Here is a 16182-nt window from a genome sequence, read left to right as displayed (position 1 = left end):
ATAATTTCTTTTTAATATACAAATTATCTGTTATGATTTAAATGTAACTTATCATAATATATAAATGAAATTTATTATTATTTAGAATGCGAAAGAGTTGGTTGAATCATAAATATAAATTTTAATAATAAAAATATTGGTGAATTAATTATATTATTACTTGCTTTATATTTTGTAGTGTATATATTGACTGTATGATTATAATATTTTGTTGACTACTTTTAAAATTATGTCGTTTTTAACTTACTTTTTATCTTACACTTTACTACATAAAAATTAAGTACACATTTTTGTTGATAATTGAATTTTTTTAGTCAAATTATCATTTATTATTTTGTATATATCACAATAGTATTTCGAAATAGATTTAATCAAAATAATAAATATGTATTACATCAAATGAGTTAATTTCATTAACAAAATTTTGATATTTTTATGAAAAATATATATTAGCCTATGAACAGAAAATGTTGAGTATATTATCAACTCTGCTTCACACTTTTTTGTGTAATCGATTTTCATTCTATTTTAATTTTATCTTATTCAATTCAATTCTATTTCAATATATCAATTTGCATTCTATTCATTCATGTAAAAACATTAAATGAAAAAGTAGTAAAGGTGAAATAGTTGTAACCATCTCTTTCTTCGTATGCTCAGTCAGAGTGTTTACTGTCTTGCTTTTACTACCGAAGCTGGATAATAACATTTTTATTTACTTTAGGCTATTTTATTTTATTTGTGCATATATGAAGAATGAGAATCAAATATAAACGATGTAAAAACTGTTAAAAAATAAACGATTTTCCAATATTCATAGATTTAAACGGGTTACTTTGCCCAAATAATTAATTAAAAATTCTATTTTATTGGTGAAAAGCATTTTATAGTTCTTTTCAGAAAAAATGAACTATTCCACGTATACCATTACCTTTTACTTATATTGAGACAAAGCGTTATAAACAACAATTGACGGAAGATGTATTTCCAAAAATTATTGATCATAAGGTAAAAACATGTGATAAAAAGAACCTTATAGTTGTGTTAAGTTTCAGTTCAATTAAATTTCAATTTTCGTCACTAAATAATTCATTTAATAAAAAAAGTACTTTTCCTTGTAAAGTTGTATGTGAGAAGTAAATTAAATTACGATTAACCAGAAATATAGTGTGTGAAAAAATGATTAACATAAATAAAAATATAAGTCAAGCAAACAATGCATTAGAAATCAAATTTCTCATATTTACTAAATACGAATATTCTGTGAACATTATTTTCGTTTTCATACATTACAAATAACTATATTAAAAATATTAGTCTCAAATTAAAGTTTAAAATGAAATATTTAGAGTACAATTATAATTAAATAAATATTAGACTTTGTATTTTACAAGATTTCAGCTTTGTTATTTAAACAATTCTCTTCGTACGAAATTAAAAAATATTTTATGAATTTCCATGTAGTAAATACTACTATATTTATTGCAATAACTAACCAAAGTTTCATGAATATATAGTGATAGGTTTTGCACTTCTGTTTTTTTTCAAACACGAGGGCTCTTCTACTATTTCCAGCTGAACAACTGTTATTGATTTCAGATTCATATTAAAGACAGTTTTTATTAAAAAAATTGTCAATAATTTTAAAAATAATGTTTAACAATTTATTTTATTGCAACATGCAGCGATAATATTAGTATTAAGGTCATCTAAAAACATAACCAAATACATTTTTGATGGAAAAAACTTATTCCAAAATTGAATGGTTGATGAATATAGTTAAGCCGAGGACGTAAAAAATAACTATATATTTGAATAATAACTACAATTTTACAGTACTTGTTTAACTACCACTATGTTTTTTACAAAAATTTTATTAAATAAGCAGTCAATTACGATCAACGTCATTTCAATCCACCGTTTCTGAAATACTCGCTGAATTATGAGTGTATACTGCTGGCCACTTATTTCATATGTAATCTTATATTAATATAAACGTTAATTATTATCAGCTATACACCAAGATGATTAAAAATAAAAAAATTAATAAAACGTTATTACATTTAAGTCAGTTATTTAAAACTTACTTTTTAATGCTCTGCATTAAATTTAAAAACAAAACAAAGAAAGTGAAATAAAAAATTAAATTATGAAATTTAAATAAATTTAGAAATTTATCAAATAATTGAATATGTAGTAATAAACTAGAACTATATTTCATATTATATTAGAATATTAGTACGTGCTATAAAATTTTCTTGCTCCTTGCTAAATGACTATTATTGGTAATGAACTGATTGAAATTAATAATTACTATATTTAATTTTTACGATAAAAATGATAAAAAAGATTTTCGAAACGAAGTACCTAGATAATCAGAGTATGAAAACTTACTAGTTCCGCACCTATAGTTATGCGTCTGTAATGCCTGAAACTCTACATCTTTTAGAAGTCATGGTCATAACCAATCAGTATGTTATCACAATTATTAATTGAAGTCGTATCATACAAATATAAGATAATAGCAAATGTATAGAATATATATATATATATATATATATATATATATTGGTAATGAACCTAAACTGAATTAAATGATAACTTATACGTGCCTGTAAGTTTGACGGACAGTGATCGAGAAGTTCCAACATGTGTCTGATATTTTGAGCGTCCTGTACTACAAAGTTTAGTTCCATATCAAATTCACCTCCTACAAGCTGGAAAAAATGTTAAACCATTTAAATTATTAAATAATTATAGAATTTGTAAGTATTTTTAAAAAATGTTATATTTATTTATAATTTATTATTTTAATTTATATTTTACTTTATAAATTATCTAATGACAAGAAATAAATGTAACTTTTGAATATATATCTTGCAAATATTGTTGTTGTAAGAAAATATTTATAACAATATATTATAACATTATTTTACATAATTTTATAAGAAGGGATTTTTTTTTGCGTTTTAGTCTCAGAAAATCCATAATTATTGCGATACCTCATTACTCCGATTATGAAAAATATTTAAGTTCGCCGTTCATTTGACCCCTCGTTCCTTACCAAATCCATTTTTTCTACCAGACTACTTTTTTTAGAGCACTGAGAATAAACCTTCTAAATAAAATGAATAAATATATTTTGTTTGTGATATTTTCAAATGAGATCAGCAGAAGACTGTTGAGAGACAACTAAGTGTAATTGGATAAATCTAACATCCTTTTTCCTAATTATATCCCGAATTATAATTCCATATATTAAAAATATATTTTATAAATAAAAATATATTAAAAAAAAAAAAAATATATATATATATATTTACAATGTAAAACAAATATAATATTATAGTTATAAGTGTAAGATAGAAACATAAGGATAATATAAAACCTACAATGCTTAATATAATAAATTTTTATTTTTTAGATATTAAAAAAAATTAGTAATATCGATAATAATATTTTAAATAAATTTATTACCTTCCAAAGTATAGTGTATATTATTAGCTTCAATATTAATAGGTATAAAGATATTTATAGAAATTCTTAATATTCTTAAAGATAGTTGAAATTTTGCACACTGTGAAATCCATCATATTTATATATTTAACTAGTGAAATTGATGAACTGTTTGAAATTGTTCAGTAGCTATGGCTTCAAATCAATATAACATAGAAAATGTAGAGATGCTTCATTTCGTTATGAAATTATACAGTAATAGTCACATGTACAATTATAAATAATTAATAAATGAAATAATTTAAATTGATGTGTCAAGTCGTTTTCGATTTATTAAGAAGATATAATTATGATATGTGAAATACATACACTTAAATTGCAACTATGAACAACAGCAATAGAGTTTGTCATATTTTTTGTGCTAAATAAAATGAATTGGCTTATAGTTCTTTAAAAAATAATAAGGGTATAAAGATATAATCGTCACTGTATATATATAATGATAATATATTTGTAAAATTATAGATATGTAGGTTTTATGCAATTATGAATTCATTATAAATTTGTAATAAATTATTATTGATTCTGTTGTCAAAGATACCAAGCACAGTATTTATAGCTAGTAGAAAATAATCGAAATATTTTTGATATTTTTCATATTATGAATTATTTGTAAAATTACTGAATTTAACATATATTTGAAACATATATTAACACTACTTAGATATATATTACAAAAAAATTTGTTAATAGCGTCCATATCACAAAACATTTGAAAGAGTATTGAAAATCTTTCAATTAATTTATCCATAATTTAAATATTAAATATTTCTAATAATATATATAAATCATCGTTAATTTATAATTAAAAATTGAAATTCAAAAGATTTATTTATAACAATATAAGTATTGGAGAAAATAACTGACGAAGGTAATTGTCGTAGTCGTAAAAATAGTAAAGTATATTTTCTAAAGAATGATAATATAAACTTTCGGTTGTAAAAATGAAAACTTTTTTGGATACTATATGCTCATACGAACTAAATCACTATATAGTTGCTATATTCAAAATTTTAATTCGAAGTTATATATATTTGCAAAACGAGCGCCAAACATAAAGTGGTATTGTATGAATCTCTTATTTAGATTATCCCTACAATAATGGATTAAAATAGAAATAGATCTAATAATCCAATAGAAAGTAATCGAACCTTTAAAGAATTTATGATCATTGACATTACACGTTGTTTTAAAAACGCTAAAATATTATTAATTGTTTTATATTATTAATTAATATAATTAATTAACAAATATTAATCCGATACTAAACTCTTCCTGTTCATCAAATGTAACAATTAATTTCTGAGAAGCACAATGTTCGAAACATTTGACTACATACTAATGTTAACTACATAAAAGGAAAATCTTTTACGAAAATTAACAAATAAAAATCAGCAATTTAATTCAATTATAAGTATTTCAATTGCGTAATTATTTTTATGTAAATTTCATCGCAAATAAATTATACATTTAATTCTAGTATATTTATTTATTCTCGATCAAAAATATCGTTAACAAAATATTCACACTATTATCTCAAATCTTTCTAATAAAAACTTGAAGAAATATTTGCGTTGATTTTTAACTACAAAACATACCCTTTTAAGAACAAATAGTAATTATAATAATGAAAAAAGTTAACATGTTTGAAATAAAGAAACTAAATTTCTCTTTCATTAAAATATTATTATAGTTCATTCGATAGTAATTAGTGAGATAAAAATTAAAAATTTGAACACTCTCTCTATTCATTAGATTTAATTTCAAGTAACTATTCTATATTTGTTAGCTTTATTAAATAGTTTGGAAAACAGATATTTTTATAGATTTATTACCTAAATAAATAATTATTTTATAAAATTGTACAAATCCGTGTATCGAACTAATTTTTGTACTTTTCTGAAACACTCGAATTTAATGTTAATTATATTGGTGTCAATAAAAATTTTCAAAAACACATTTATTCTCAAGACAAAGATTTTGAATCTCTTTTTAGTATTATGGTATTTTAAATTTATTTTAAAGAGTTGGTGCATTATTTTCAACCACTAGAATTTCTCAATAATAAGAAAAAATATTTGTTGTTGGAATACTAAGAAGTTTCAAAAATTTATGTAATATATTTACTGGAATTTAAGTACATGTTATACATTATTTTTAGTCCACAAAACATTAGGAGTTATAATTTATGGATTAAATTACTATTTTTTCTTGAAAACAAAATATAAAAAATATAAAAAGTTTTCAATTAAATAAGGTTAAATTGTTTTGCATAGACATAAGAACAAATAGATTTAAGCTTGACTTATAAAATATAAAATTAAAATTTTTTTAATCTTAATGACTATTGGTCTAATTAATTTTAAATAGAAATATTTCATTAATACATGAGTAATAACAATGTTTTGAAATAACTAAAATAATTGATGTTAATAAGTTTTCTAATATCTACTTTAAAAATCGTTCAACCATTTATAATTTTTATAATATTTTTATTATTTATTTTGTATTGTTAATGCAAAATGTTCAAAAACATAATTCAATTTTAATATATGAAGCTTCATGTTTTAAATTATAATACTGATTTATTTCATTTAAATTCATATTATAAATAATTTATTATTTTATTAACTTATTGATAACTGATGTACAAGTTGATCTAGTCTATTTTATTTGGGATACGAATTAAAATCAGTTATATTAATGATCTTATGATATAATTTGTCAATTACTCCTAAAGTTAACTTTTAGTCTCTGACCCAAATTATAATGTGTTTGTAAAGACAATTCTTAGACGAATAAAGAAGAATGTATTAATTTATTGAAATTTATATCAAGACATTAAAGGTTCTCCATTTTTTTAACGATTCCTTCTTCTTTATAATCTAGTTGAATGTCGCATTCGAAGATCTATAAGAATAGAATTATGTTAGAAAATCAAAATTTTTCAATAAATATAGACCTGTGAAGATATGCGTGGAGGGGCTACGACTGCCGATTTACGAAAATATGTCTTTTAGTATCACGCAGTAATGAAAACACGTGAAAAGCTTGGATTGGTGAGGTTGTTGATAATTATCATTTAGATTGAAATTTGTCTTATGTATTCGATAACTTAAATACACATAATGAAAAAAATTAATATATTTTGAAATAATTTAATTAAAAAATTTTATTATTATATAGTTAATATTTACAAAATTGGACACGAATACATTAATGATTGTGAAAATAGATAATGATAAAAATAGATCCTAAATCATCGAAAAAAATTATAATACATAGTTATTAATATAATTAAACATAATTTTACATAATATTATTTTATACATGTAAATACTTAACTTATTTTTATATAAAAAATAGTAAATATGCTGATAAAAATGTTTATAAGCAATAGTCGATAATAAATCAATAAGACATACATACGTGTGGACACATGCATATGTGATAATATTTAAGAATATAAAATATCGCAAAAGATATTCTACTATTACTTTAATGAGAAATTTGGAATTTAGAAATATTCTAGATAAAGTATTGTATAAATCTGTAAAGCTTAATTTAATGTTTTTAAAAATAATTAATGGAATATGGTTGGTATTGTTCGCATTCACTTTAAGGATTTCAATAAGGTAAAAACAGATATTCTTTAAGATATATTTTTTAAAAATTTTTCTTTATTTAACTATTACAGATCATTATTATATTAATAATTAAAAATAAAACTGCTATATAAAATATTTTTTAAAATTACATTTATATACTTTTATTTCTTATGATATAAAAGATAAATAAGCATTTTAAAAAATCGAATTTCGATATTACGGCAGCAAATATCATTTTTGTAAACGTACACACACTTTACTCATCGTAATAACAACAGTAATAAAAGAATTAGACAAGAGTTGCTGTTTCTCAGATTTCGAAAGATCAGCAAGCTTGGGTCTATTTTTTTATATACCATTTTATTTAATACAAATATCTGAAAAATGTATGAAAAACTGATGATTAATCTTAAAATTGAAATATAGCATTATAAATTCTTCTATAAGTATTAAAGTCATTTAATACTTTTCAATAGCATGGCTTGAAATTACATTAAATAATTATTAAATCAAAATGATATAGTATAAGTTTAGTATTACTTTTCATGAACTTTCTAGAAAGTTGATTATGAAGATTTTTACATCAGGGATTAAAAAATTACTATTTTTATTACGTAAACACAAAATAATATTTTTACAATTTCATTGTTTAAATATTAACAGTATTCTTATCATTCGTATGTATGTAATTAAAAAAACCTATGACAATAAATATATATCTTCAAAACAGCAAACTTATAAACCTTGTATTTCTTCTATTTTTGTTTTCAATTAATATTTAGTTCTACTTTTCTAAAGTATATATACTTTTTTAAAACTATCTATAAACAAACACTAACGTATAGAAATATACGTAACTGAAAAAAACAAACTCCCTTGAGTAGAAAGGTTTATTTGTTTTTTAAAATATAACTTTCTAAATTTGTTTGATCAAAAGGGAAAAACAAATTATATTCAAATTATCTTCCAAAATCGTTCAAAACAATTTACTTAAAAAAAATCAAAGATTTTTCAACTTTATAAAAATAATATTAGATTTTATTCATTCAAAACTTATCTCTAGGTACTGAATAAACAATATAAAGTAATTTTTTACACATTGTATATATATATTTGAATAAATTAATATTTTATAGAAATATATTAAAATCACAATAATAAGTTCACCTTTATTCATAAAATCCTACGTTACGGACAGATATTCATTTTCTACTTTATTAAATTTTTCGTATAAGCTTGAGAGTAGTAGTGCATTCATTTATATTATTTTGAGGTTGTAATAGGTTTTTAACATTAAAACATAGTTATTATATAATAATTTTAATTGACATTCATTGAAAAATTAACAACTTATAAATATTCCAAACTAAGTTTTAAACTTATCGACCAACAGTAAATATTTTCAGAATATAAAAATGAAAAAATTATAAAAAATTAGATTTTTTAAAGAAATTAAAGTATTCATTAGAATTTTTCCTCGGTTTAAAATAAAATTTGATTAAAATAATAAAGCACAGAAATCTAAGGCACAAAAAAGATCAAATTAATAGATTATTTTAGAAAGATTTATATATTATTCACATCTATTATTTTATATTTATGGACTATAATTGTATCCACGTTCTTCATAAAAATTAGAAATCAGTTCATATAAAAATGCAGTAAAGTTTTTTTTAAATGTTATTATAAAAATGTAATTGTAATAAATATTCTTGAAAATTTTATTTAAAATAATAATCCAAAATTTTTTTGAATAAATAAAACTATTTTAGATTTTTTTATAAAATATATAAATAATGCTTAATTAAAATAATTGAAAATTACTTAATTGAAAAATATATGAATCTGAAAATGCATAATAACATATTTTATCAGGGACGTGCATTAGTAAAATTAAAAGGTGTTTTTTCATAGTTCTGGAGTAGCACTCAATATTTGTAAATAATTAAAACCAAATTTGATAAAAATTGAGAGCTAGCGCTAGTACTATTACTAATGTTTTCAAAACAAAGAAAATAAGATACCATTGTTGCCGAGACGGCAACGTCAATAATTAATATAATATCGAATTCTTAAAGTGTTCTCTGTATATGTCGCTCTGTTTTGTCAAAAGAAAAGAACGAACAAGCAATGAGATGAATGTAAAGAAATAACAATAAAAACATAAAAAAAAACAAAAATAAAATGGAGAAACAGTATGAGAATTTTTCAATTTATACTGGTGACTTTATACGAATATAGGTATTATTATAATTACTTCATTATAGTCTTCCGTACACTTGTCAAAAGACATCCATGCGTTCTAATATACAAATTACATTTAATAAAGAAAAAATTCTTTAATAAAAAATGTTAGTAAAAATTGTATACTTTGACTCACTATTATGAATATACAAAAAAGTTTAAGATATTCCAGATGCAACTCATTTTTTCATGTTATAAAATTATTTCATAAAAACATTGAATTATATATATATTATATGCTATTGTTATAAAATAATTTTTTAATTATTAAGAAAGCTTCTGTAAGTAATTTTAAAAGATTAATAATTTAATGAAATTTGAACTAGATTCAGTAGACCATTCAGTGGATGTACAATTTGCGCTAGCACATGAAAAAAGAAAGGGTAAAATTTATATAAATATACGTAAGAAGTTAAAAACATATATTCATTTCTTTTTTCGTCGTTCAATACGTAATCTTTCTTTGATTCTTCAATACATTTATACTTCAAATAAGTTTTTTTCTAACAAATAATGTTAATTTCTTTGTATTACAATTATATTTATAATATTGTGGCATCTGAAAAAGTAAAAAGTATGTTTGGATTAATTTAAACAAATTGACACTTTCACTTTTCAGATTTGTATTGCGGCATAAGATTCAAATAAACTAAAGTAATTACTCCAGTATTACTGATCTGTATAGTAGAACTTATATAATACCAAAAAGCTTCATATTTTATAATTATTATTATTGTGTGATATGTTATTCTATACCCCCTGAAATTATGACGTGGATAAAGCAATATTTTTTTTCTTCTACAGGTTTAATCTTTTTATATTAGTATGTACATCATTTCCGCGAAATTTTTGTCTTTAAATAAAACATGATGAAAGAAAAGACTCTTGACCTAAAACTTGAACTCATTACTAAGAAGACTACATTACGTTTTACGTTATTACGTAATATACGAAATAAGAAAATAAAGCAAAGTATAAAAATTCACAAGAATTCTGTCTAAAAACTAATGATATGAGAAATAGTCACATAAATTTGAAAATTGTATATCAAATCAAAATCATCAATAATTATATAAGATCTTAGACATCTTTAAATAATTATAAAGGAATATTTATGAATAAAAATACTAAATATATTTCTAACGTATTCAACAACGATATAAGTGAAGTCGTAATAAATGGTTAATATATTGTTACATAGTAACTTCTTAATAATCATGAAAAGCTAAAAGATATGTAACACGAATCAATATTATTGATATCATCAAATGTGTATTCATAGTAAATCACACTTTTTGTACATTGTATCATACAGTTTAAAATATGTACGTTATCGAAAACTATTAATTATCAACTGATTTTGTGTAATCACTACACTTGAAATTAATTAAACCTAAGAAAATAATTTAAAATCATTATTGTACAGTAATAAAGCAGGCAGACTTGTAACGATTATTACTAAAATTAGGTGTTTCTATCCTATAAATAAAATAGTGTGTAAAAAATCCAATTATCTTTAATTTATTCTGCTGAAGATCCTAAACTGAAGAATACATTGATAAGTACAATAAGAAACCAAAATATTTAAGTATAAAACTGACCAAACCTTAATGCATATCAAATTTTAATTCTGAAGTTGCTTACATATGGTATTTTCCAAAATTTATTGTAACTTTTTCATATTATTAATTCTTAAACAAATTTTTTTCTTTCCCAACTACAATCCAGATTACTTTGTATTTTTGTAAATTCATAAACCTCTTTGTCGAAGCTAAGTAGAATAGACAGGTCTATCTATTGGCATCGATTTCAAATCTCATTATTATTAATTTACTTGTACCGACAACCGACAGTACAGCATCAGTTCTAACATAGTTGGAGGATGAGTTAGTAGTAATTTACTAATAACTCATATGAATGGATAATGACAATCTATTTGGTTATTTTGTATACAAACTTCATATTTTCGACGATTATTAATAAATATGGATAATTGAAAAGAATAAAGTTCTTTCAATTACAATTATTCATTTAGCAAAGATATTTTTGAAAATAAGTGATTTTTGCAAATATGGTTGCTCATACAGGATGAACAGAGTTATTTTTCTAAGCATCTAGATAACATGTTTCGTGTCTTCTTGACAATACATTTAAGATAAAAGATAAACTCAGATAATACCTACAGTAGATCAAACGTATTCCATTCCTATAATAAAATAAAAAATACATGAAATTCTAAGAATAATCACAAAGAATGTAAAGTCGAAGATGGTATTTTACAATATCATAGAAGCTTAGTATAGTGTATAGCTTAATATAGTGTTCGGCCTCGGAAGAGAAAATAAATTTTTAAACATGTGTCTAAGAATTAAATATATGGCACACTTCAAGATGTATATTATAACTTAATATCACACATTTTTCAGAAATATTATTATTCGAAACACTATAATTACATCGAACAGGTAGATTAAGGAGTTAAATACTAATAATATTTTGATTCTACAGGAGTTTTTAGTACTCTCTAATCTAATGTATGTACAATACGAAAATAAAATCAGGCAAAGGAAAAACCAATTAAAATATATCCAATTCTATAAACAATCTTTCGTTGTATTTTTATTACTAATTCAATGTCTTATTATTTTACTTCAACTACATTCAAAACGTGTAAAAACAGTCTACCATCAACGATGAACAAATATCGACTGAAAGATGAGAAACTGATCATTAAAAATGAAATTCCATTACATCATACTATAATAACATATTTCTTAATATTAATTAATAATTTTATTCAAAATAGTGATTCATTGCAATATTATATTAAATAATAAATTTGAAATTCATATTAAAGTAATTTGACATTACAATTAACTCACTGAAGACAATTTGTCTTTTTGTTTTTATTAATACATATTATACAATAAAAAATGAAGCTCTTATTTATAAAAAGTGTAATAACAATATTTGTTAAAATCAGTTTCATTCCGATTCTATAACTTCTACACAAACTTAAAATTTTTATTATAGTTCTTCGATGATAGCAAATAATGCTGAATTAGTTAACATCTTAGCGAATAAATTAAAACAATTCAAAATAACATAAATGCTGATTATAACAAAAAACTTTAATTTTTAACAATTTTTAAAATAATATTAACTTTTTGGATTAAAAGTCAGTTTATATTACCTGAAATAATAGATATGTAACAGATACATAACAGTTAATTATCTTAATAAATTTTATGCATTTGTATATGAATAATCAATGACCATTATTTTTATTTACCACTATTTATCCAAGTATATAAAGAAGATCTGATACTTCACACATATATAATGTATTACGTTATATTAATTTTCTACATTATGTAAAATTACTTTTATAAAAAAAAAATATTTTAAAAATAACAAAACTGAATTAATATTAAAAATGGTAGGCCAGTTTACAGTCCTTTTTAATCATACGGCGCTTAGTTCCTTTAATAAAATTTTAAAATCAAATGTTTTAAAAAATTGCAATTGTTAATTTCATCAATAGATAATATATCGGTGACATGAGTTAAATTAAAATCTAGTTAATGTAAACCAAAAATTGTTATATGTACATAAATCTAATAGGTCTTAAATATAAAAGTTTAATGAAATATTAGGTGTGATTCGAATTGTTTTATTGAAGTTCAAAAAAACATAAATACTACTATAATGAAGTGTATTTAACAATTAAAGGTTAATGCAATATTTAACAAAATTTCATAAAACCAGCATGTACAAATATCATAAATATTTTAACGCATTACTTTTACCCTGACATTTCCTGTACTAAATTGTGCTTACACTCAATAAATTACAAATTTAGAATAATTGAAGATATACTAATAAAATAAACTATTAACGAATATAAATTATAAATTACTTTTCGTGCATTTATGATCAAAAACTATAATAATAATAATAATAATAAACGAGCACATTGTTTAATATGATATTGTTTATTTATTTAATATTTTTATTATTTACTGTGTATTATTATTTGTACATCAATTTAATTGACGAGAAATGATCAATTTATAGCGACATATCTACTTTTCACTAATTTAATCTAATTTTTTTATTTAATAGTGTATTTTATTATCTTTCAGATTTTTAGAAAATTCTGCTTTGATAATAAAATAATAAGCTAATCGACAATAACTAATTTTGAGTAAGAAAGCAATTTTTAATGTATAATAATATATCCTTAAACTACTAAAAATGAATTCTATATTTTTCAAAGTTATGGGATATTATATGTTTATAAAGAATGTTATAATAAAATCGAATTATATATTTTGAATTAATTTTAATTTTTAAAGATTTAATATGAATATTTTTGAATTACAAATTTTTACATAATATTAAATACACTTGGATGTCTAAATGCAGTACAGAAAAAAGTAAAGTATTTTTATCATAAAGGAACGTTGTTTAATCTAATGAGTTCCATTCAATAGTGTTAAAGTATTTACCAAAATGAGCAAATATATGCATTGGACAGCAATACCAAAATTTATATTCCCTAGAGGCCGTGGTACAAAATAAATTTATTAATGGAAGAAAATTTATTAATTATATTAATGGGAGCTATACACATTTTTAAATTTGTTTAAAAATGTTCAAATGTTTATTAGCAAACTTAATAATACAGATTGAACTAAAATCATTAATAATATTGTCGTTACCATAAATAAGTACATTTCATAAATGAAAATTGAAATGTGGAATATTAATAATTACAAATATAATATTTTATGCAAGAAATAATATACATGACACATCCGGTGTTTAAGATAGCCTAACGTTAATAAATCAATATATAAGCGAAGGAATAAAGTTTGGTTTATGTACTGATTAACCTTAAAGTGTTTCATCTGTTATTAATTCAGAAAAACCGTATAGCTAGCATATGAAATCGCGCAGTGTGTTAAAGGTGTTTGTTACCCGATAGAGCTCATGCAGCGTTGATATCAAGGGCTGAGGAAAAGGAGGGGACAATTTCGTTTGACAGCTAAAACTACGGGCTTACTAACTCCTGTAAGTTAACGGACAACCAGCTGCATTTAGTTCGCTTTCATACATGTAAATGCTCTCGAACGAATGAGTTTACTTACCAGATGAAGGACTGTATTAACGACTTCCCGATTGGACACCTGACCAACCTCGATAAGGCCGATAAGAACGGCGAACTTGAGGCTGTCGTTCATTGCCATCGCCACCACGTCCTCAGGACGTTTTATATCACTAAATGGTGGGGACTTTATGTCCGCCATCGTGACCTCTCTTCGCTATTGTATCGTCGATAATTATTATTATTTTTATTCAACTATATTTTTATTATCACCGCGATTTAACGCACACCTGTCATGCGATACTTTTATCACACAAGTGCAACGACGCGAGAGCACAAACGCATGCACAGAGGCACTGTCGAAGCTGTGAGTGCTGCTTCTGCTGGTTTCTTCGTTCTCAGTAGACTTCCAGTTCTCGTTGCCGCGAGGGCTTGTAGAGGAACACAGGGTGGGTGTTGGATGCCGGCGTCTCGTAGTGGTTGTGTGGGAGCGACACCTGACGACGATAACAACGACGATGGTGAACGTTATCTCGGATCTCGAAACAATAAAAAATCCAAGACGAGCAGCAGCAACTGTGCCGCGTCACATAAACTCCTTTACACTCGTGTCAGCATACAAGTGTATGCTCACGACAGCCATTTAAACGACTCGGGGAGTCTCAACGACAAGAGTTTGGTACTGGTCTTTCTAGAGACTTACCTACTTACCTGCCTAGTATCACCACAAATCTCTCTCACTTTCTCTCTCTATCTATCTACCTATCTCTTCCCTTGCTCTATCGCTCTCCGGAGTTCATCACATGACAATACAACACCAATTGTTCTGCCATGTTGTAAGGTGGTCACTGTTGTGAACGGCTTGCCATCGTGCTGATGGCTAATATCCCTACGAAGCTACGTCCCTTTCTTTACTAATATAGCAGCACTAACAACGTATTGCTTGCACAGCGGAGCAAGGAGGACGGATGCGCGACGTGGGGGCCGAGGAACTAGATGCGATCACGGTGACGCGAAGCGGATCGATAGGGAAGTTGCCTCTAGTCGAGCGAATGACCCACGCGTTTGTGTCGTCGTCTACGATATGCCTGTACGAGAAGGTTTATCGACCAGTGGTCACACCTGCTTTAGTGCGAAAAACCCACGTCTCGACAACTCTATCTTTAGTCTTTTAACATTTGCCAAAGTAACATTAACAACGACAATGGTATTCCAATTCGATATATATCTTATTATGACTTTACGAGATTTTACAACAGCTTATTGGATTCAATTGGCACTTAAAGATGCATACCATAATTACGAATATTTTGACATACATCAGACTAGAATTTATTTATTTATTAGTCTAATCCTAGCTTCTAAAAAGATATTAAGTGCGAAATACATAACATTTTTAAAAACATGTTTAAATCAAAAGTTTGTATGAAACTTACGTCGTCGCACACAATGCTAATTAATTATTAAAATGCATTTAAAATGCCTTAGAGTGAATAGAGATGAAGTAAAAATTATTTTTAACGCGAAGCCCAACAAAATAATAAATTAGAATTAAAGATAAAAATATTATTGAATAAAAATTATGACAATTTTATTAAAAAATCTTTAACACTATTCTCGATTATGTATTTATATATATATATATATAATAAATAACTAAATAAATAAATAAATAAATATATATATACAATTGATATGGAAAAA

General features: G+C 23.8%; 2 protein-coding genes across 2 annotated transcripts; one reads left to right on the top strand and one right to left on the bottom strand.

Moving 5' to 3' along the window:
- Nucleotides 1-449: 449 nt before the first annotated feature.
- Nucleotides 450-14695, bottom strand: LOC105363527 (neurobeachin-like). The gene is made up of 3 exons (XM_011501258.1): nt 14522-14695; nt 2609-2717; nt 450-454 (listed from the first exon to the last, which is right to left on the bottom strand). Exons 1-3 carry the CDS (start codon nt 14678-14680, stop codon nt 450-452), a joined length of 273 nt encoding a protein of 90 aa, XP_011499560.1. The 5' UTR covers nt 14681-14695.
- Nucleotides 14696-14805: 110 nt separating this feature from the next.
- On the top strand, nt 14806-15509 carry LOC105363401 (uncharacterized). The gene is made up of 2 exons (XM_011501077.1): nt 14806-15157; nt 15430-15509. Exons 1-2 carry the CDS (start codon nt 14822-14824, stop codon nt 15472-15474), a joined length of 381 nt encoding a protein of 126 aa, XP_011499379.1. The 5' UTR covers nt 14806-14821; the 3' UTR covers nt 15475-15509.
- The last annotated feature ends 673 nt before the right edge of the window (nt 15510-16182 follow it).

The sequence above is a fragment of the Ceratosolen solmsi genome, unplaced genomic scaffold (assembly GCF_000503995.2).
Source record: "Ceratosolen solmsi marchali unplaced genomic scaffold, CerSol_1.0 scaffold57, whole genome shotgun sequence".
In the NCBI taxonomy this organism is placed as follows: Eukaryota; Metazoa; Arthropoda; class Insecta; order Hymenoptera; family Agaonidae; genus Ceratosolen; species Ceratosolen solmsi.
The sequence above is the reverse complement of the archived record's forward strand: the minus strand, read 5'-3'. Positions and strand labels throughout refer to the sequence as shown.